We start from the raw sequence: 23,516 nt of genomic DNA, 5'->3' as shown, positions 1-23,516 counted from the left end.
GGGTTAAGACGAATGGTTGGCTAGGACAAATTTATTTCGAGTTATTTGGGAACATTTGAAGTAACACAACATGCACGTACTGTTATGACATGTACCCACTGAAAAGCGACATCGATGCACTTCACAACAAGAATGCTCTTTGTTTATGATTTTAAATGTTTGTTTTATTCGATTATTCCGTCAATTTATAAATGCTAAACCTCCTTTATCCGACTAATGTGATATTACAACAAAGTAACCTGCTTGCATTTCTTTGAGTGATCAATTCATAACAATTTAAAAAAATATCTAATAATAAACTATCATTCTTTTGCACATAACAAGAAATGAGGCAGAATATGTTGGACTTACGTATGGTTGTAAAATAGATACAAATTCAACGACTGCCCCTTGGCTGGGCAGGGGTACGCATTTGGATCTTAGAGTAGGGTGAGGCAAAAGGTCAACCTTATCTCAGTTATCGATATTTTGACTATTAAAATTGAATATGAAAGGACTTCCAAACTATAAGCTACTGTTTCGCTGAACAAAGCCTTGACGAAAAATTACCCCATCGATTGCAACAAAGTTCGTTACTAGGTAGTATGTGAAAAAAAAACTCGCTTATTGAAAAGATATTGATACTCTCGGTACAGAACATACCAAACAAATCAGTTTTTCTCCAAAGTGTTACAGTTAAGCATGTCCCATTAATAATTAATAAAATAGGTTATGAACCAGATTTATTTCCTAAAACTTGCAAATCGACTAGCCGTAGGTAGTAAAAACGCCAACTTCTCCCGTTGTACTAAACCCCTCTCGCGGCAAGAATGGGCGATAAAGAAGGAGCATAACATTTAGACGAGTCGTGTTTCCGACCCGGACTGTCCAACCGAAACTCGCTCTCTTTGTGCTTGGCGGTCTAGAAGTCAATTGTGTTTTGCACGATCCGCGAGATAAAGTATCCCCGCCCAGGTGATAAAGGTTTCGGTGAGAAACTTTTATATATGTTATTATTCATCTTTAAAACTAAGTAGTATTTTCTATCTAATATCGTTTTGCTAGATGCCGAAAGTTGGCGAGTTTGGTGGAAGCTAACGCAAATTGAACCCGCGAGTGTAAAACACGGATGTTCAAGTGCGTAGTGAAGAGTTCAATATCGGTGACCTCGTGCGCCCGGTCAGTGACGATATCCACCGTTAAAAACCTCCAGTGTCCGTGTGAAGCGATGTGGGGTATATAGGTTCTATAAGACATTGCGTGTGAAACAGGAGACAAATCCCAAACACCCAAAATTGGGACCTCGAGATTCGCATGTGTGAGGTGTGGTGTGACTAACTTCTAAGACCGCCGAAGAGAAGTCACCCATACCGGGCCAAAGTGAACCAGGCGTCTAGCATCCGACGGCTTTGGCCCTCCATACATCAGGATCTGTAGGCTAGGCAGCCTAAAAGTTTGCGAGAGATATTACATATTTTTAGCACGATCAGATGGGCCTTCCTTAGCTGAATGGTTAGAGTCCGCGGCTACCAAGCAAAGCCATTCGAAGGTGTCTGGGTTCGATTCCCGCTTTCGTCAATCGTGAAAAAACGGTTATTTGTCGCGTGTGAAAGGCTCTCGATGGAAGTGAACAAAAGGTGCAAAAGCTGGGACGCGTCGAAAGGGAACACCGTTCCAAGCCCAAGGTCCAATAAGTAGTAGCTTGTTCATCTCGTCGAACGCACACGACGATGTTACAGTCGCCATCCGACGGTGTGTTGAAAGAACCACGTGTTGAGCCATCCGGCCGCAGGGCTTGCTCGTTGAGTACCACCTGATCCAGTGAAATAAGTGGTCGAATGATAATTTTCTGCTTTGCACTCGGGAAATGGCATTTTCGGGATTCCGAAAAAACACCTAATCTTCAGCAGAACACTCACGATCGGAACGGTAACCGTACCAGTAAGCCGGTGAGTGCGGCCAAGCCCAGGGTAACTTATCCTGGAAAAACTAACCTGGCACTCATCATTAGGCATGTGGCGATTGAGAGGTCAAAACGGAACCGATGACGACGTTCCTCGGTACCAAGAAACATAATCGGCCGGAATTCTCTGCGAAGATTGGTGATTAAGGATTGACAGTGAAGCGAACAGCGAGATCATAATGCTCTGATCTTTACCAGGTAGACGGTGGTTCAAGCGAACGAACCTCTGATTATTGATTATCACTAAAATACACATCCTTTAAGCGCATACTAAAATACACTAATAAAGCGATCACTAAAGTATGGGTACTCACATGTATGTGGAGTTTAATTATTGAACAACCCTAAATGCCGACCTTTGCGCTCTCACTCTTTTTCCATAACGTAGAACTATGTACCTTTCTACTTTTGAATTCGTAGTCAGTACTCAAGTGATAGCGCAAAGGACCGGTCCTATTGCTGGCGTGAAATACTTCATTAAAAGTTGAAATCGAAGTCACGACGTTTTTATCGTAATCCGAAATATAAATCCCATTCCGATTCCCGTTGAAAGTTTTGCGGTGCGACAATTTTTGGGGGCTCGTCCGGGAAAGGAAGTTGGATTCGGATATCGCGAGTGTCGGGTATTGAACGATTTGCAGTGATTATTGCTTCATCGTAAAAATCAGTGGATTCTCTGAAGTAAATCCGTAAATATAATCACGGTAAACGTGATCGTGAAACGTGATCGTAGTTGGGAAATAATAGCTATTCCCAAAGACACGTGTTCAAGTAAGGGATAATTGATATCCTATTGTTCCCTGATCCGCAAACCCCAGTAGTGAGTGTCTGAAGATCAAGGTCGGCCTAGACAATAGAATCGATCTTGTGTGGCTAGAAAAACAAATTCCCGGATCAAAACAAAATAGTGAAAGTGATCGTTTGAAGATCAAGGTCAGCTCAGACAATAGACTGTGATCGTGAAAACAAACTACCAGATCAAAACAGAAGTGAGAAAGATCAATAGTGTTCTGAGGTGTGTTAGTGTTACCATGGATGATAGGCCACCTATACCACCTTTTCAACCCCCTCTGTTTGTAAACAGCACTATGCCTATACAAATGAACCCGAACGACAACAGTTTCGCTAGACTGATTGATCAGTTAAATTTTTCCAATGTAACTGCTATGAATCTGAGCCAACAGATGAACAACTTGCGCTCTGAAATGCAAACCTTGATTCAAGAAAATGCAAGGCTAAATGGAATCATTCAGAATATGACCGGGCTTTCGATGGCTCAACCGTCGTGTAGTACTCCGCGAAGTGTTCAATATCGCCTAGACAATGAACAGAGCGCTATGAGGCACAGAAGTTTCGAGGGTCATGATGGTGCTAGGGGCAACATCGACGGTGCTGGAGGTGATCACGTTGGCGGCGGTAATGCTGAGGACGGCTACGGTGGTGAAGATGGCGCGAATCGCAATCGTGCGTGTGCAAATAACCGGGTTGGTGATAACGGAGATTTTGGCGGTTGGCGCGATGTGAACGTTGCAGAGAGGCGAGCTAGAGATGATGTTAGCGAGCAACGATGGAATATCGCTGAAATAGAGGCTGCGTTTGCCGAGTTCAGTGGAACAGATCTATATCCAGTCAATAAGTGGATCGCAGATTTCGAGGAAGTAGCCAATTCCATTGGGCTATCGGACCTTCGAAGATTTGTGTTGGCTAAGAAGAAGCTAGTGGGTTTGGCGAAGCTTTCTATAAATACGATGAGTGACATTACCACGTGGAATGCTCTAAAGGGGTTTTTGCGAAACGAATTTGAATTTAAAGAAAATAGTGCAGTAGTTCACGAGAAGTTACGTTCGCGAAAGAAGTTTAGCGGAGAAAATGTGTTGGAGTATTTTCTTGTTATGCGTGAAATCGGAGCGAAGGCCGATCTGGACATTGAAGCAATTATGACCCACACGATAAACGGGATCAACGATAACGGTCCGGATAAAACGGTATTGTACGGATCAAAATCGATAGCAGAGTTTCGTGAGAAATTACGACTCTATCAAAGTTTGAAAGATGCGAAATACGGCAGAGATTCAGCAGATCAACATTCTGCTAGCGGACGACAAGGACAAGGCAGTCAGCCGAGACTTGCTGGAGCCAGAGTTCGCAATAACAACAGGGCAAGTGCAAGTGCAACGGCTAAGCCGATAGTTTGCTATAGCTGTGGACAGGCAGGGCATATTTCCCGCGAATGCTCCAAAGCAAGGAGCGAAAAAAAGATGCATATTTGCAATGCAGGTTCTTCGCCAGTTAAAGGTACTTTTATGGAACTAAAAGTGAATTCGTATCCGGTTCGTGCATTTTTTGATTCGGGTTCTGATGTGTCGCTTTTGAACGACCACTTGGTCGAAGAATTGCGGTTAACGGTGAACAAAGACGAGAAGAAAAAACTGGTTACGTTGAACGGTTCGGTTTGGACTCTGGGTACCGCAAACTTGGACGTGAAGGTGGATGATACAGTGCTGCCCATGATCTTCGATGTTCTTACTGCGAAGGAATTACCCCACGAAGTAATTTTGGGAAGGAATCTTCTGTTGTATGGTGAAGTGACTGTTACCGCCGAAGGTGCGAAATTTAAAGTGGCAGAAGAACATTATGCAATGCGGATTGTTGTGGATAAAGCTACCGATGAACCATCGGCGTATAATGAAGACACTGCAGTGCGCGAAGAAATGAAGTGTATAGTGAACAGAAATTCATCGAAGATATTGCTGAAAGATGAATCGCCCACAAACAAGCTGGCTCGACGGCTGGCACCATTGGAAAAGCAGTTAACGACGGGCGTTCCTCAAGCCAACGGACAGGTGGAATGTGTGGAAGGTGTCATAGTACCTACTCTGGCGAAACTAGCTATTGATCGTCTCGAAAATTGGTACAAGTGCGTGAATGATTTACAACGATTCCTCAACAACACCGTTCAGCGAAGTACTAGCCGTACTTCATCCTCGGAAAACGTCAGATTAGCAGAGGCCGTTGAAGAAGAGTGGGTCAAGTTGCTCGAAAATACTAGAGAAGAAGCCCACGCATATCGTGAAGCCAGGATTGAAGTTCGTGCGAACATCGATGAGATCCAGCAGAACTTGAAAAGGGGATTCAACAAGAAACGGAAGAAAGCCGAAGGATACGAAGAGGGTGTTTTGGTGCCGATGAAAACTGAATGTTCAACAGAGGATGGCATCCGGGCCGGATGCTTCCCAGGAGGGCCGAATGTGGAGTTTAATTATTGAACAACCCTAAATGCCGACCTTTGCGCTCTCACTCTTTTTCCATAACGTAGAACTATGTACCTTTCTACTTTTGAATTCGTAGTCAGTACTCAAGTGATAGCGCAAAGGACCGGTCCTATTGCTGGCGTGAAATACTTCATTAAAAGTTGAAATCGAAGTCACGACGTTTTTATCGTAATCCGAAATATAAATCCCATTCCGATTCCCGTTGAAAGTTTTGCGGTGCGACATGTATACTCTTAAAATTTTATGATATGACTGTCATTTTAAGAAACCATTGTAAGTATATTGAGATAACACCTCTGTCCAAATTATATTCACACGAGAGTGTCCAAAATGTTTATTTGGTGTCCGAAATTTAGGGGAACTAGGTGTCAAATGCGCCGTTGGAGTAAAATTCGCAACTCGTTAACTCGTCGGAGTAACTCTAGGTAATTTTTCAGGTCGTTAAATAACCAAACTTCCAAAACTATCTCACCAAGAATAGCCTTGTGCATTCCCATTGTTTCTATTCCATGTGAAAAAATGTTTGAAATGTACACATCACGCAAAACGTGTGCTCATAAAGCCATCGGTAACCGATAAATAAAGCTTATAATAATGTATTTCACAGCTAAAATCGCTTTCTTCTTTAGCTGGCGCGTTATGCCCCGCGTAGTCCTCATATAACAGACAGGCTGCTTAAAAACTTTATCATCAAAACAAATCGGCAAATGAGGTAACCATAAACACGTTTTTTATTTGTGCAAAGGGTGACTAGAAGCAAATTAAAAATGTACCCCGATGGTTTGGATGAGACATTGTTCAAATTAGCGGGGATGCATGGTGAGATATATTCATCAGCTACAACTTTGCCGAAGACCGTTTTAATATCGGACATCCCAGTAGTTAGTCGATTGGTTAGGGTTCATTCACAAATTTCATAACGCCGAAAATGAACATTTTTGACAACCTCGACCTTAGTGGTATAATCAAAGTTTCCAGAAAAACATTAGCAGTTGAAACAAAACAAATACCATACAGTGAGCCTTCAACATATTGGCTATAATTTTGCTGTTAAATTATTTACCCATTTTTAGTTATGACAGTTTCAAAATTGATTGTCGTAAACGGTGGGGCAAGAGTTCGAATCTAGTGTAAGGCAAAAGTTTGCTAGCTTAAACACAAAATATCGATTATTTTATGACAGGCATACTTTATACCTGCCGTAAACTTGTGTTTGCCGAAAAATACACACTGAATTAGCATCAAAAAATTGCCCAAAACAGGGATAATTGTAATATACCCAAAAATAGCATTTTTTTCGCAAATCTAAGTGGAAATGTAAAATTTTGGTGACACTTTCCGTACGATTATACAAATTTTTGCTAAATTTGAAGGTAATATAATTTCAGGCAATTTGCATTTTTTTTCCGTGAGTTTATACATGGGTCGAACTTTTGCCCCGCTGATTCGAACTTTTGCCCCACTATGGGCCAAAAATTGTTTCCAAGTATTTATGCAAAAACTCACACACCTCAAAACGTTTTCACGATAGGCCTAGAAACGCCCATACAAAAAACATTGGAAAAGATTTTTTCTTTATTTGGTTCCATGCAACGAAAGTTTGACCAAAAATTACAATATTTACGTCGAAAAACAACAAACAGCCATAACTTTCCCAAATCTCAGTCGATTTTTATGATATTTGGAGTGAAAGTCTCTTATTTGAGTGGCATTCGAACCACCATGACAATTATAAGTTTTGTTTTGAATTGAGCTAGAAAACTTAAGTGTTTTTCGTTGGTTTAAGTAAAAATAAACATTTTTTTCTGGTTTTTGAAATTTTGTCACACCTCTTGGTTTAAACTCAAATTTGGGGTTTTATTTTGTTTTCCATGTACCTCCCGCAATGTCAGATATGAAAAACCCCAGTGTTAGCACTTTTTGAAAAGTGGAAATTTGTCGGCGAAGTGAACGTCAAGCATGATCAAAAGTGTCAAGGTTCAATTTTGGACCAATTTTTAAAATTATAGTTTAAATATAATAGAACCGGCATTTGAGCGCGAAATTTTCCCAAACAGTAGTAAGGACACGTTCTGTTGTGTTATATACTAAAATTAAGATTTTATTGAAAATTTTAAAACCCTATTTTGGTTATTACTCACACAAGTTCAATATATTTTTTTTTTTTAAGGCGCTCCGTGCTCGTGGCCACTACTGTGCCGGAATCAGTTTATCTGTATCTTCCTTACCGATACAGGTCTATTTTTAACTAATCGATATTTACATCTGCTTTCACTCTCTTCTGCTCTTTTGCTCTCACACCGAGCAGGTAGGAGAGTGCTCTGCTGTTGGTCCAATCGATTTCCATAAGCCATAGTCCATTGCTCTTGCGGTAGTTCGTTTTGCCGTGTTCCTGAGTCGTTTGAGGCTAGCTGCCTGCGAAGTGGGTCAGTTTGTCTCAGTCACCATCTGAAACTGACGGAGGATGGATGTGCTCCCCTCCTAAGCACGGTCCTCCGTGCGGCGTCTTCTGGTGGCTGGACGGGTTATTTTTTGGAGGGGCTGGGAATTGAATCCATGACCTTCGGCTTATGAAGCGAAAGCGTTACCTCAAGGCTACGGACCCCCCTAAGTTCAATATTTAAGGAGCCTTTTGTTAACACTTTTGAATCACTCCAGCAGGGGGTTTGAACAGCTACTGAGCTCAAATTTGACTGCAATTTACAAGTAAAATATGGAAGTGCCCAAGTAGTTGTTTACTGTGCTGCAGCAAAAAAAATACAATGGTAAGTACTACCAATCCTTTTAAATTTTCATCTCAACCATACGAGTTAACATATTCTGCCTCTTTTCTAGCAAGAAACTTTTTGGTTTTACAGTCTATTTTTAGTTTTACGTAGTGATAAAACCGCATGATTCGCAAGTCTGAATGTACCATTTTTAACGGATTTATTATTATGTATATCATCATATTTAAAGTATTGCAACAACAAATGGTAAAGTCAAAATATGCTATTAAGTCGCTGCTTATGCCGGGTACATGCCACTTACCAAATTTAACCACGCGTTAGTGGTTAGTATCTGATTCTTCTCATCCTAAAAGTACATTTAAATTGTATTTAATTCGAGTAGATCAGTTCTGACAATGAATCAAATATATTTTATGCCGCTATGTCCCATATTCATGAGTATTATTTTACCGAACTTTGTCCCACATTATATGCTTGCAAGCTTCACTGTGAGTATCTCATATAATGTTTAAAAAAAATTGTACTGAGAGGTACTTGAGTTTCATCGTAGAGAACTATTTACTTACCACGTCTATGATTTGCTGCAAAGTGAGTCCAAACTTCACCTCCAATGATTCAGATTCATTTGCAACCGGGCGCTCGAGCGTGTTGTACGTATTTAATAATTTGTTTAATAAATTTTTTTCGTGGGGACCTTGCAAGCTATCTGTAAAGAGGGAGAAAAAATCTATTAATAATAATACATACCCTGAAAATATAATTCGTTGTACAGTCGTTTGAACTACGGAACCATTCATTGCTTTCTGCAATGAAACTGTTTCATAGCATGTATGCAACAAACTTTGTAATAAAATTATATCTCCAACTAAAAAAAACAACAATTGGATAAGACCCTATTAAATGATCGTTTTTCTTAATCAACTTTGATAGTTTCTTCCAAGAATACTTGAATATTTATGCATGCTGTTTTTAAAGAATGATAATTTATATTTTTAAAACAAGTACTGGCATCCTAGCTATCGATTGTTTTAAAAATTATTTCAAATCTTCACAAACCTTTACATTATCAATATCTCCTTAACATAGAAGCAAGTTTTATTTATTGTTCTTAAATATCGTTACTTTTTTGAAATCACAGATGGTCATGTTAAATATCGATAGTTAAATGCAGAAATATCGATACTACGTTTGGAACAAATCCTTGAACAGAGTATAAAATTCTTATACACTGTATTCCAGTAAGAACGATTCTTATTATCAATAGATCATTGATTAAATAACAAAAATCTATATATTGTAATAGTTAAGAAAGGCTTGGAAATCATTTTTCCGCAAATGATCAAGAAAAGCATTGTTTATTGCTGTACGCAGTTGAGAAGAAATGGCTTTTAAAATGGAGCTTGCTGTAGAAAATTTCTTGACCATTTCTTAAATGCAATAATTGCTTAAATGCAATAATTGATCTTAAAATCTCGAAGCTTGTTAAAAGATTGGTTTCATACTTAATAGCTTAATCATTTTGTTTTATGATTAACTATACGACTACAAATGGATGAAACGGATTCTGCCAATTGTGAAACGTGTTTCGGTGAATTTCTTCATCGGGAAAATAATTGACAAAAAGGGTTTGGCAGTAGATATGAGACGTGTCAAACTACGTATTGCTGTTGCATGTCAAACAATGATCATCCTGAAATTTTGGAAATATTGTATATTCAACATGTAGTTCAATTATTATCTCATCATCGACTTTTCTAAAATTTAAGGGGGGGCAGTTCCCCGTTTGGGGAGGCAGCGCTCAGGCCCCTCCCTATTTACTTCCATGCAAATTAGTCAGTCTCTGCTGCATATTAGGAACTGCAAGAAATGTGCTGTGATCGATAGCTAAGTTCTCAAAACTTTCCACTCAAAGATGCAGAAACGGATTAACCCGTATAGGCCTGAGTGAAAGAAAAATGACTAAAATTCTCATCGCTCAGCGAATACTTAACGGATTTCAATTATTTTTTGTCAGTATACCCGTACACATATCTAGTTTCTAAAATTGGTCAAAGAATCTCGGGAATGTTCCTGTGGCCGGAGTTATTGCGGTGGATCACTGGGTCAGGTCGGGTGACAAGGGTTTTGTGCTTTTGTGCCCCTGGAGGTCGGCAAATTTCAAGTCATAGATAATTTACAGAATCGACTATAATGTGGCCACTATATCAAGGAGTTTTGAGAAAAACGCATCAGCTTAAACCTTCTGATAATCGATTACATTGAATAATTACGTCAACTGCATTTGATTGATCCTACAAATGACCATTTTCGGGTCCCCGGGATGCCTCAAATTTATGATAAAGTGCACAATTTGTATTTTAACATCTGTGTCGAGCTTATCGGAACCCATTTTAATGAACTATTATGTTCGATCTATACTTTTACTGTTTTGAAATGGTTTAATACCTCACAAATCTAGATCCGGTTTTCAGGACATTAAGCCCGAGTGGCCGCATCTGGTGCACTCTGAATGGTGCAAACCCATTCATTTATAATATTGAATATCAGATCTTAATGATTTATGCAAAATAAAATTAATGCCATTGGAAATAAATAAAGATAACTTGGTATGTCCCAAAAAATCGCATTTTTCTACCCGACTTGACCCAGTGACCCACCGTGATAACTCCGGCCACAGGAGTATTCCCGAGTTCCTTTGGCCATTTCTAGAAACTAGATATGTGGGCGTATACTGACAACAAATTATTTGAATCCGTTATATGTTCGCTGAGCGGTGAAAGTTTTAGTATTTTTGCTTTCCCTCAGGCCTATACGGGTTAAAGAACTAGTCGCTCAGAATAAGAAGCTGGAAATCTAAATATCTAATCACCGATCCAACATCAAAAAGCAGATTGACCGAATCCAAAACAAGATCCACACCATTAGCCAACTGAAAACGGCAATTACACCGAATGACCGCTTCAAACAGGTCGAAGACAAGTTGTAAGCCATAGAATCAGGTGTAAACTTAGCAAAAATCTGCTCCCAATGTGTCAACAGCTGTCGCATCGCAATAAACAAGGTCCTATTCCAGATCGGCGAAAACGTACGCATCATTGTTTCCAACTTCCTACACGAAGAAATATTTTTACCTAATTTTTGAGTTTACTTTACCCAAAATTAAGTATATCGATTATAGTTTCAACCCAAAATCTCTCGGTTTTCTCTTTCTCCCACACGAATTTTGTCGAAAATAGAGAGAGTGCATCTACCCAATGGGGGTACTTTGGCCCAATAAGCCAAATTTGGCTAAATGCAACTTTTCTTATGTTTGGGTCAAAAGAACTCAATTTTGCGTTAAATTAACCCAAAATTGAGTATATTTTTCTAATGTAATTAAAGCCAAACTACCCAGTGGGGACCTTGGAAATTTACCCAAAATTGAGTTATTGGGCTCAACTACGGAATTGCGTTGAAACAACCCAAAATTGAGTTGAATTCCGTCTCCGTGTAAGTTTCTCAATATTTCGTAAGTCATGTGTCATTTAAGTATCTGTTTCCGCTTACTCGTGAAACCATCCATCGGTCACTCCGATCATCTTGGTTGCATTTGACAATCTCGAAGTAAAGTCTACTGTGCACAAGGAGACCAAGCTGGGCAACTTGTCTACGGCTCTTCCCCTAGAATACCGCTTCACAGTAAACGAAATGCTGTTTATTGGAAGTTTCCGAATCCGCAACCTTGCTCTGCGTGTGCAGTCCATCTACGTGAAGAATAACACCGGTTCTGTTTGGTTAGCCGGTCAGAAAAAATATCCAAGCAACCAATAGTTCGGATTTTACTTAAGCAGTGAACTCAAAAGTTCACTTCCAGTAGATTTTGAGTTCCATGCACATACCTTCTACTCGAGAAATCCCGATAGACTTAGAGGTGATGGCGCAATAGTGCGACTACATTCGCAAACGTAATGCAGCCGCATCTCTTGTCACAGCAGCAAAAAATCGGCACGGCAAACGACACTTCTCTGCTTACCTTCCGGCCAAGAAGCCTTTGACCAATTTGCGACGCGAAGAGATCCATAGCAACTGCAAGAAAGATGTGCCTACCGAACAGATTGAACCTGATCTGTTAAATCGATTTTTCTGTGATGCCGCTATAACAAATCGAAACATCCCTAGTCCCGCCAAAGAATGTTTTAATTTTCAACACACCGCTGTTGCAAGTTGCCGAGATCCAAACCAATGCAACTGGTGTAGATAGAATACCAATTTCTTTCATAAAACTTTTGTTCCCGTTCATCTTACCGAGGTGCAACAAGGTGCTCGGTTTGCTCTGGGACCCGAGTGCTGATATCCTTTTCATCGCCAACCATCCGAAGACCTCAACAGCGGCGACCAGCAACGCCTGACGAAGAGGATGATTTATTCGGAGATCGCCAAGTTCTTCGATCCTCTGGGTTTGGTGTCGCCGGTCATAGTATTGGCGAAGCTCTTGGCTCAGCGACTGTGGCAGCTCAAGATCGGCTGGGACGACCCGGTCGACGAAGCAACGGCGCAAGAGTGGCAATAATTATAAACATCGTTGTCACATTTGCACCAAATCGATATCCCGAGATGCGTAACCTTCAATGAAGTGATCGCGTATGAACTGCACGGGTTCTCCGATGCCTCAACCGTGGCGTACGGGGCCTGTGTCTACTTGCGAAGCTTGTTTGCCGACGGTTCGACGAAACTAGGACTCCTCACCAGTAAATCCAAGTTGGCTCCTCTGCATAACCTTTCCATTCCTCGGAAAGAGATGTGCGCCGCTCTCCTGCTCACCCGGTTGGTGCAAAAGGTGTTACCAGCCCTGGACATGACGTTCCGGGAAATTGTGCTGTGGTGCGACAGTACGATTGTCCTGGCCTGGATACGGAAGCCGCTCAACCAACTACAGTTGATCGTACGAAATCGAATCGCTGTAATCCAAGAGAATACCGGAGACTACAGATGGGAGTACGTCCGATCCCTGCGGAACCCCGCTGACATCGTTTCCCGAGGCCAACTACCCGAAGCACTGAAGAACAATCAGCTTTGGTGGAATAACCCTGACTTTCTCCAAAAGGTGGCTGTAAGTATCGATCCGTTTCAATTTTTCTCCAGGTTCAGTAGCTTCCGAACCATTTAACGTATCATGGGAAACGTGCTGCGATTCGTCAACAACTGCCGAAACCCTCGCAATCAGCGCGTATCAAGTCGGCATCTGACCGTCGGTGAACTTCGTTGTTCAACTGAAGCCATCATCCACGTAATCCAACACGTTCATTTGGTGGACGAGATTGAGCTAGTGAATGCCAACGAACCCTGTAAGAGACTCGCCAACCTTCGTCTGATTTACTCAAATGGCCTATTGAGAGTGGGCGACCGTTTGGATCGCTCGCTGCTACCCTTCGAGATTCGTCATCCCATCATCTTGCCGGATAAGGATCCGGTTGTACGCCTGTTGGTGCAACAGATGCACATCGAACTGCTTCACGTCAGGCAGACCGGCCTGATGAACGCCCTGCGCCAACGTTACTGGCTCCTGAATGCTCGTTCTACCATTCGTTCGAACACCCGTACATGTGTACATGCTTCCGAGTCAATCCAAGCAACAACAGCCAGAGTTGTACCATCACCACCGTTCGCCGCCACCGGCATAGATTACGCCGGCCCGTTCATCATCAAGCAAGGAGCACGCCGTCCAGCGTTGATAAAGGCTTACTTCTCCGTCTACGTGTGCATGACTACCAAGGCCGTTCACCTGGAAGCAGTGTCGGACTTGAGCACCGATGCTTTCCTGGCATCCCTTGAGCGTTTTATCGGACGACGAGGCATGGTTCAACAGCTACACTCGGATAACACCACCAATTTCCGAGGAGCCCACCACAAGTTGAACGAGCTCTACCGTCAGTTTCAAGACCAACAGTCAGTGACGATCGAAGTCTTCTGTCGCTCCCGTGAGATTGAGTGGCATTTTATTCCGCCGGATGCACCGGAGTTCGGCGGCCTCTGGGAGGCCGCAGTAAAATCTGCGAAAACCCATCTCAAGCACATCGTCGGCAACGTCAAGCTAACGTTCGAAGAACTGTCCACCGTCTTGATTGAGATCGAGGCGGTACTGAACTCTCGACCACTGTTCACCATCTCCAACGACCCTGCGGATCCGCTGGTGATCACACCGGCCCACTACCTTATCGGCCGTCCGCTCACCGCCATGGCCGAGCCTTCGCTAGAAAATGTCAACGCAACCCGCTTGACTCGATGGCAGCATATCCAGTTAATGCGAGAACATTTCTGGTGCGCATGGAGCCGGGAATACTTCAACACGCTACAGCCAAGGAAGAAGAATCTCCGAACTGTGCCCAACATTAGGAACGGTATGCTAGTTCTCCTTCACGATCGAAATCAACCTCCGCTCAACTGGAAGAAGGGCCGTGTTACAGCGGTCTACCCTGGTGACGATGGCTTAGTCCGAGCTGTCGACGTCCACGTCGAGAACCACTGCCAGCAAACCCATCAACACCCTGTCGCCAATCAACGAGCGCCAGCGTGATCGACACCGAAACGTATGTCGGTTACTTTTTCCACCAGCCAACCGCAGTCTCAACGGCTGCATCACCCGACGCCGAGAACGCATCGTTTGTGTAGAAACAGTAAATCATTATTAAAATAATGTAAAGAGAAGAGAATAAAGTTATAATTTAGCGTAGCCGTCCGCGTTCAATTCATTCGCACCCCAAGAAAAGTTGGCTCTTCCCAATCCTCCCGCGGAAGTGATCCTTTCGCCGCGAAGTGTATTGTTCCGCCGTGTTCCCCACAAAAAGTGTTTTACAGTCCGCTGCCTTTCGACCCACCCTGCTGGGCTCGAACAGACACCGTCTTGGACAACCCCTCTTTAGGTCAATTATTTCGTTCATTCACTGAACATGGTTGTAATCATGAACAAAAGGAAGGGTGAATCTCTCAATTCACAACTTCCTTCCAAAAAAGTGGGATTTAAAACTGTCACTAAACGTGGCAAAATAGGAGCACTTTACTTATTTAACAAAGGTTGCTATAAACTTGATGCAGGATGTTGTTAAAACAACTGAAATTGTAACAAAAAGGTATATTAATGATTCTATGACACTACCCCGAACGCCACTACCCCGAATGCCACTACCCCGAACGCCATTACCCCGAAAGCCATTACCCCGAATGGGTCATTACCCCGAACGCCACTACCCCGAATGGGTCACTACCCCGAACGCCATTACCCCGAATGCATAACATTTTGAGGCTTATGCTAGTTAGAGTGGGGAGATAATTGTACGATTCCTTATGAGTATTTAACGAGTTTGGCTCAACTATGTATTTTTCAAATATCAGAAGATAAAAAAGCAGCTAGCTTTTTTGCAAATATTTTTTTCATACTAGGTTTTTTTTGATTTGTCCTTTAATTTTGGTGAGATTCGCACAGTCACATTGCAATGCTCTGAAGAACAGCCTATTCAAAAAAGAAGGGTGAATTTATTATGAAAAGGATAGCTATAATATGCACAAAATTAGGATGTAGTAAAGTCTCTTATTGGAAATCGGTACCCACTTCTTTTAATCATTTTTGTAGGTGTCAGGTTACTAGCATAAAGATCTCCGTAAAGATTTTGTTTCGTAAACGATGGCGATGGAAGATCACCCTGAGATAGTCACAGCAAGTGTTGTTCTATGGAACACGCTTAAAGACCAACCCGATAGACAATCGTTCCGCTAAAGCTAGGAAACGTTAATACACTTGTACATGTTAGAAAAAACGGCGGCCTCTGATTGCCGCTACAGTAAAAACTTTCGTTGATTTGTGGGATCATTAGTTTAGAATTTCGATGAGATAACCACAAATATATTTTTTTTTAATTCAAGACAATGAAGAACTTATGATGGCAGAAAAGTGGTGGGCAAATCCATAAGAGACTTGTCTGTTTTAATACAAAGAGATAAAAGAAGGGAATTTTTTTGATTAGAATTATAGCAGGATTCACTTTAATGAATGCCTTCAGGATATATTCCTTTAAAAAAGTTGTTCTATGTGAAAATACAAGTGACTAGCTTATCAAACGAATACTTGAAAGAACAGCCTATTTAAGAAAGAAGGGCAAACATCTGGTGAAATGTTTGCAACTATGACGTGAATGCTCACTGTCACAACGTGATGATATGGCAAAACCTATATTCATAAGAAAGGAAAATATTTGTTTAAAAACAAAATTGAAACATGAACACCACCAAGAAGTCCAAATACCGGTGATCACGCAGCTGTTCAGCAAGACCATATTGAGGGTTACGGGTTCGAATTCCTCCGGTGGCGGATCATATGCATTGAACATTTCCTTGGCGTCCCTGGGCATAGAGACAGTACATGAATGGTAAATTGGCAAGGAATGCTCTCAGTCAATAAAAGGCTTTTTTTAATAAAAAGCCCATTCACAAATTTCATAACCCTGAAGGAGGCAAAAAATGTTGTGGGTGGTTGTCTTCAAAATTTTACAGCCCATACACAATATGTACAATTTCCATACAAAAAATGGTATGAGGGGGTGGGTAGGTGTCAAAAATGGCAATTTTTGGCGTTATGAAATTTGTGAATGAACCCTTGAACTACGAAAGTGCCCACTGAGCTGATAAACAGGCACTGTCTCAGAAATAATGAGAGAAAGATAGTTGCCAACAAGATATTTTGAAAGAGTAACTGACATATAAAAGAAGGGAAAATATATGATGAATATTTTACCGACGAATTTCACGCGCCATTAATTACCAGTTTTCATTAGAAACGCATTTTTGCCCGCAAAATAAGATACTGCACTATATCTCATACTATTCGGGGTAATGGCTCATTCGGGGTAGTGGCGTTCGGGGTAATGACCCATTCGGGGTAATGGCTTTCGGGGTAGTGACCCATTCGGGGTAGTGGCGTTCGGGGTAGTGGCGTTCGGGATAATGGCGTTCGGGGTAATGGGATGGAGCCATATTAATAGTAACATACAGGGGATAGGCAAAATGATTGAGATAGGCAAAATTTTGCCCAAATTCAAATGCTTATAACTTTATGAAAAATAGATGAAATTGGATTTTTTTTTTTTTTTTTTAAAGAAATCTTCAGAAATATAACCATTTCCGTAAAACTGGTTCCGGAAAGCATGGTCAGCCATGTTTGTATTTCCAATCATGTAAATATTATCCGGAGCTATATCCAAGTAGACATCAACCTTAAAAACGATGTTTTCTGCAGCATATTCAGAACCATTAGATACACAGACCACTCTATAGAAGGTTCCAGGTACCCTGGGGGAAGTGGTCAATTAGGAACATATCCGGAACCATATCAATATGGGCATCAAACTTCATGATTTTCAAAGATTATGCTTTCTGAAGCATTTCCAGCACCACCGGCTGCCATGACCACTTTATAGTAGGTTCCAGGTGCCCCGGGGATGTGGCCAATTCGGAACATGTCCGTTCATCTGTTTAGAATCAAATTCTACCATAAACAGTAAGATCCATGTGACTTGGAAAATGGCGAGCATTTTCAGAACCACAAGATGTAATTCCAGGGGCTCCTAGAGATGTGGCCAATTCGAAACATGACCTCATCCCCCAGGGCCCATGGAACCTACTATACAGTGGTCATATAAATTAGTTGCGCTGTAAATACTTCTATTAGCATCACCTTCAAAAATCTTGATGTTTATACCCATATTGATGTGTTTTCGGGCATGTTTTGAATTGGCCACATCCCCCGGGGCACCTGGAATCTACTATAAAGTGGTCATGGCAGCCGGTGGTGCTGGAAATGCTTCGGAAAGCATAACCTTTGAAAATCATGAAGTTTGATGCCCATATTGATATGGTTCCAGATATGTTCCTAATTGACCACTTCCCCCAGGGTACCTGGAACCTTCTATAGAGTGGTCTCTGCATCTAATGGTTATGAATATGCTGCAGAAAACATCATTTTTAAGGTTGGTGTCTGCTTGGATATAGCTCCGGATAATATTTACATGATTGGAAATACAAACATGACTGACCATGCTTTCCGGAACCAGTTTTACGGAAATGGTCATATTTCTGAAGATTTCCAACCAATCTTAATGCGTTCGGTGGCATTCAACTTCCTATTAGTTCTAGTTTCTAGGAAAATTGCAAACATCTATCTAACTTTACACCGCACAAAAATACAGACGACAGAAAAAATGACATTTGGACATGACCTCAGAAAATCAGGAACATCTCCGGTGTCCAGTGGCCAATATGCATGGTCAAGGAAGTTCCTAAAACTGGACAAAATTTGCCGTCGACTGCTTTCAGATGCATCCAATTTCATCCATTTTTCATAAAGTTATAAGCATTTGAATTTGGGCAAAATTTTTTTATCTCAATCATTTTGCCTATCCCCTGTAAATATAACAAAATGTGTTCCAGTTCTGTCAAAAACTTATCAAACCCAGTAATAATGTTTGAAACAAATTATCAAAATTGTAATACTGTATAAAACACGGGGTAATTGATTCAGTTACAAGCTCTTTGATCAGCTATATGACAATTCTAACAAAGCAGGATACTGGGAGCAATGAACAGAAAAATGTATGTTTTGATGTAAAGCATGCAATTTAAACAAATCAATTTGTGATCACTTGCACTTCAATAATTGAATGGTGATCATAAAATGTTGTGGATGTTTGATAGATTATCAAATCCAAGAGATTTCACTCTCTCCGAATAAAAAAAATAACTCATTTTTATCTTCAGTTAGTTAATAGGGGGAGATACCTAGTATCGGACAGCACCAAATTCCGGACAAAGTAAAAACATTGAGAAATCAAGGTCCAATCGAGATGGTGTATTAAAAAAAAAGCTATTATGGAGAGTAATGTTTGCGTAGAATAACACATCCGTGAAATATGCATGCCTTTTCTAAAAAGCAGAGATGTTTGAAAATCGTAAAGAAAAATAACGTATCGTCTTAAATTTGAGCCTAATTAGTAATTATTTTGAATAACGCAAAATAGTTTGGATAACGCAAGCTGCCCATAAAAGCATAACTGTCCCATATTGATTTTCGAACCAACACCTTTTTCCAACGCAACATTCATGTTTTAATAAGCACTTTATTAGGCATATGAAAATTTATATACTTCGCTTGAAAATGTTGTGGAAAAATATGAAGTTGGTGCAGTCCCATATTGAAAAATAAAGGCATAACAGTCTCTATATGAACTTTGAACTTCAATAGCATCTGCAAAACTGAAATTATGTTCAACTTTATATTTTTTACTGATAAATATAAGCAAAATGAGTAGGGGGAGATCCCCCAGTGCCGGACAGCACCCAATACCGGACAAAGTCGAAACACTGAGAAATCATGGTCCAATCAAGATGGTATATTAGTAGAAAAGAAAGCTATTATGTAGACTAATGTTTGCGTAGAATAACACACCCTTGAAATATGCATGCCTTTTTGAAAAAGTAGAAAAGTTTGAAAATCTTTAAAAATATTACGTATCACCTTAATTTTGAGCCTATTTATTAAATATTTTGAATATGAAAAAATACTTTATTACTACTCAAGCATGATCGAACATAATCCTTATTTGATAGTATCAATGTGTTTTGTACCATAATTGAACTAAATATGGACAAATTACAATTTTGGTTAAGCACCTCCTGTCCCTCAGTTTCGGACAGCTTGATTTGTTATATGATATCTTTGTAATTATTGCATCATTGTCTCAAAATACTTTCATTTTTCATGGGTTCCGTCGATCATGGTATCAAACATGCAATAAAATTAAGAAGAATGAACATTCAGAACAACATCGTAAAATGTGCTATTTTTCATCATATATGAAAGAGGTTTTTGATAGGCATCTTGCAAACTAAGAAAAACTCAAATTATTCTTGTAAATGTTGCTAATGCATTGAATTGGTAATTATAAACTATTCCTATAGTGTACACATTCAATGATGTTCAAATTTACAGAATTCGAGGCATTTCCAGATCGTGTCCGGTATTGGGTGCCACCTTTCAAGATCGATCAATTTGGTACTAAAATTCATCATCAAAATGCAGTGTCAAAATTCATATTTATATTTTCAAGTATATTTTTGTACACTGTAAAAATGATAATATTTACCATAAATGGGTAACACGAGCCCATAAAATCAATATTTTTCGAATTATGAATTTAGTGGCTAAAGTGTCCGGTACTGGGGGATCTCCCTCTATTCTGTGGGATGGAGCTAAATGAATATTGCATTCGAAAATTTACTACAAAATTATAAACTTTTGTATGAAAATGCAAACTTCAAACTTTGAGCGCTGTTTTCTCAATGCCTACTAATTCCATATGGGACAGTTATGCCTTTATGGGCAGCAAGCATTATCGAATACAATCATGATTTGAAAGTATGAATCTATTTTGTATAATATTCAAACTAAATATGGACAAACTAAAATTACGGTCAAGCACCTCCTGTCCCCCAGTTTCGGACAGGTTGATTTATTATATGATATCTTTGTAATTTTTGCACCAATGTCTCAAAATATATTCATTTTTTATGGATTTCGTCGATTATGGTATCAATCATGCAATAAAAATAAGAAGAATGAACATTCAAAACAACATCGTTAAAGGTGTTATTTTTCATCATATATGAAAGAGGCTTTTGATGCACAGCTTGCAAACTGAGTAAAAGCCTAATTGTTCTTTAAAATGTTGCAAATACATTAAATTGGCTGTGTAATACTATTGCTGGAGTAATAGCATCCGATGAAGTACAAATTTACAAAAATCGAGCCATTTCCAGATTGTGTCCGGCACTAGATTACATCATCAAAATGTAATGTCAAAATTCATAAGTTATCATAAATGAGTAACCGGATCACATAAAACCAATATTTTTTGAATTATGAATTCAGTGGCTTAAGTGTCCGGTACTGGGGGATCTCGCCCTATTTATCAAAGGTTACATGGTTATTGAAATGTATTCAGTTCATAAAAATCATAAACCATAAAATCGTTAGTCTTAAAGAATAGAAAAAGTTTCAAATATTATTGAAATGCATAAGTATGTATTGAATTTTGTTATAAACTTGTTATTATATACCTCTAGTTGGGATGCTGTACCAATAGAACCATGAAGAAAGCTCTTAAGAGAATTCAAAATTTTGAAAATTATTCTGAAACTTCCTCTCTGGTATAGTACTAATATAGTACTATAATTGAATATCCAATGTGAAAACATTCGTCGAATAAAGTAATTAATAATTTTAGACAAAAATCGTTGCAATCTTATACTTTCATGATAAATGTGTTGTATATCTTGGTTAAGTTAATTGGAAGCGTTTTTTTTTGTCTCTTATAAGCAGATGAAATCAACTCACCTTTAAAAATTATGAACTGCTACTGGCAAAAGAAAGTAATATATAGTTAACAAAATGATCATACAAGCTTAATTTAGTTTTACCAAATTTGGATGATGGTGTTTTCTAACACAGAACACCTAGATATAAGAATGAATGTATTGTTTGGATTGATACTATTAAAGCAATTTAAAAAATCAAGTATTAAAACTTAATATGAACAAGTTATCAACTTGTCCCACTAGTACGTACACTTCACGCACTTTACGTTATTCAAAACTTTGACACCGTGGTTTGGTGCAAGGTTTTTGCATTTTACGCAAATTTTTAATACAACCAAACATTTTTACTAACTAAAATATATATAATATTGTTGGTTTACCAGAAATTTCGATCCAAAAGATGCATTAAGCTTGAAGAACACACATCTTATATGTTGCTAATATCTTTTCTATACAAAGATATTCAAAATATGAAAACCTTGTAAACCTTTCACGGCCCTGTACCAGATATAAAATTAATAAATGAACAACAAAATGTTATTAGAGCAATTGCTTTCAACAAGTATAATAAAATTAATTTTACTTACCTCTAATGCATATCACGAGAAGACATAGTACGATCAAATATAAATCCATAACAAAATACATGTTTTAGGTTGAAGGCGCGTTAGCGGCCACATTAAACACTTATCAACTCATTCAGATTTGAACGAATGTTATGTACAACTTTTATTCGACATTGCATGAGCTTAGGGCGCCATATTTCTCATATTTTTCATGAGAAGTCAGCAGCATCTCGGGTATTACCACACTTTACTACAATGAAAACACAGTAATCGATCGACAACTTTGCCTTTGCTTCTTCATCAACTATTCAGTGTCAGATTAGTGTTACCTTGAACATATCGATTTTCACATGAAATGCAAAATTTTTCAGGCATGTTTCATACATTTCCAAATGTATTGTTATATTCTCAAGTAAACGAAAAACGCAACGTAATGAAAAAATATTACTCTTCGTTCATTCACAATATAATACAAAAGACTAGTAACAAACTCTAAATAATGTCAAAGCATTCGACAAGTATCCTAATATACAATTTTATTTTTTTAATCTTTTTTGTTGGTGTTTTTAGAACGAGATAAACTCAAATTTGATTTGAAAAAGCATATGAACAATTTCATTTCCATTCATGTTTCGACATACAGATGGATGGTTCCCTCACTACAGAATGAAGAAAATCGATTTCCGCAGGTATTTGCAGAATATATAAAGCACAGTGCTTTGCCCAGCATTTCCATGAAAATCGATAAACTTCTACTGTTGCTTTATTAACAGATAAAATCACTGCACTTCCAAAATCTGTTCTTATGAGCAAATACCAAAGAGACTGCTAATGATCAAAACGGCACTTTTCACTTTTTTCATGAAACATACATTCTATTTAATTGAGCAGCAATTAGATTTATTCAAATATTCACTGTTTTCTGATAGTATCTTCATTTTTTCATCTGTGATGCAGGGTCAGCTATCCAAGTGAATATCATTTCGCTACGAGGCAACTTTGAGCTTCAACTTGAACTTTAAGGGTCACACTAACTATACGCACATGACTACTTGAATAAAATTTCTTCAATCTAAGTAAGATTTTGTTCGAAAAGTTACAGAAAATAAAATAGAACCATAATTTCACTGCTCTGACCCTATGACAGTTTTCTTGTTACACAGCCTCCATGAACATCACCATCTGCTAATAGCGCATGTGCGCAGCATCCATACATTGATGTCCTTCTTCTATCAGTGCTGTATCTTCTAGAAACGTGATAAGATTTAGAAACAGTATAGCAGAGAAGAAAGGCATATGAAATTAGAACGATACAAAAATTCTTCTCATTTTCAATGCGAATATACTACTAGGGTTTGCATTGTATATTTATATTTTATTCAAGTCAATGATTAACTTGTAGATGTAAAAATTTATATATTAAAAAAGAGTTCTATGAGTAAGCCACTCATTTAACAACAGCTATCGCTCCACGTGGGACGGTAGGGTGCAGAGCTACTTGGGCACTTCCATGATTCACTTTGGCAGGGGGGGTTTTTCTTGGCCGAATTGGATGAAATTTCGTAATAAGAAGCACTTCAACATGACGCATAATGTGGCCAAATATGGG

General features: G+C 39.3%; 1 protein-coding gene across 6 annotated transcripts in view; it reads right to left on the bottom strand.

The window, feature by feature from the left end:
* The window catches only part of LOC5569979 (neuronal acetylcholine receptor subunit alpha-7), a 70,050-nt gene extending 46,951 nt beyond the window's left edge, over nucleotides 1-23,099 (bottom strand). For 2 of the 6 annotated variants that reach the window (XM_001658813.2, XM_021844338.1), the window contains exons 1-4: nucleotides 22,725-23,099; nucleotides 21,929-22,157; nucleotides 8,510-8,649; nucleotides 8,245-8,289 (exon numbers count right to left, since the gene is read on the bottom strand). In XM_001658813.2, the coding sequence (XP_001658863.2) occupies nucleotides 8,245-8,289; nucleotides 8,510-8,649; nucleotides 21,929-21,989 (246 nt within the window). In that variant the 5' untranslated portion in view covers nucleotides 21,990-22,157; nucleotides 22,725-23,099. Of the gene's footprint in view, nucleotides 1-8,244; nucleotides 8,290-8,509; nucleotides 8,650-21,928; nucleotides 22,158-22,236; nucleotides 22,315-22,724 lie in introns of all 6 variants that reach the window. The other 4 variants (XM_021844336.1, XM_021844334.1, XM_021844335.1 and 1 more) reach the window with 4 other exon arrangements.
* Between the last annotated feature and the right edge of the window lie 417 nt (nucleotides 23,100-23,516).

The sequence above is a fragment of the Aedes aegypti genome, chromosome 2 (assembly GCF_002204515.2).
Source record: "Aedes aegypti strain LVP_AGWG chromosome 2, AaegL5.0 Primary Assembly, whole genome shotgun sequence".
NCBI lineage: Eukaryota > Metazoa > Arthropoda > Insecta > Diptera > Culicidae > Aedes > Aedes aegypti.
The sequence above is the reverse complement of the archived record's forward strand: the minus strand, read 5'-3'. Positions and strand labels throughout refer to the sequence as shown.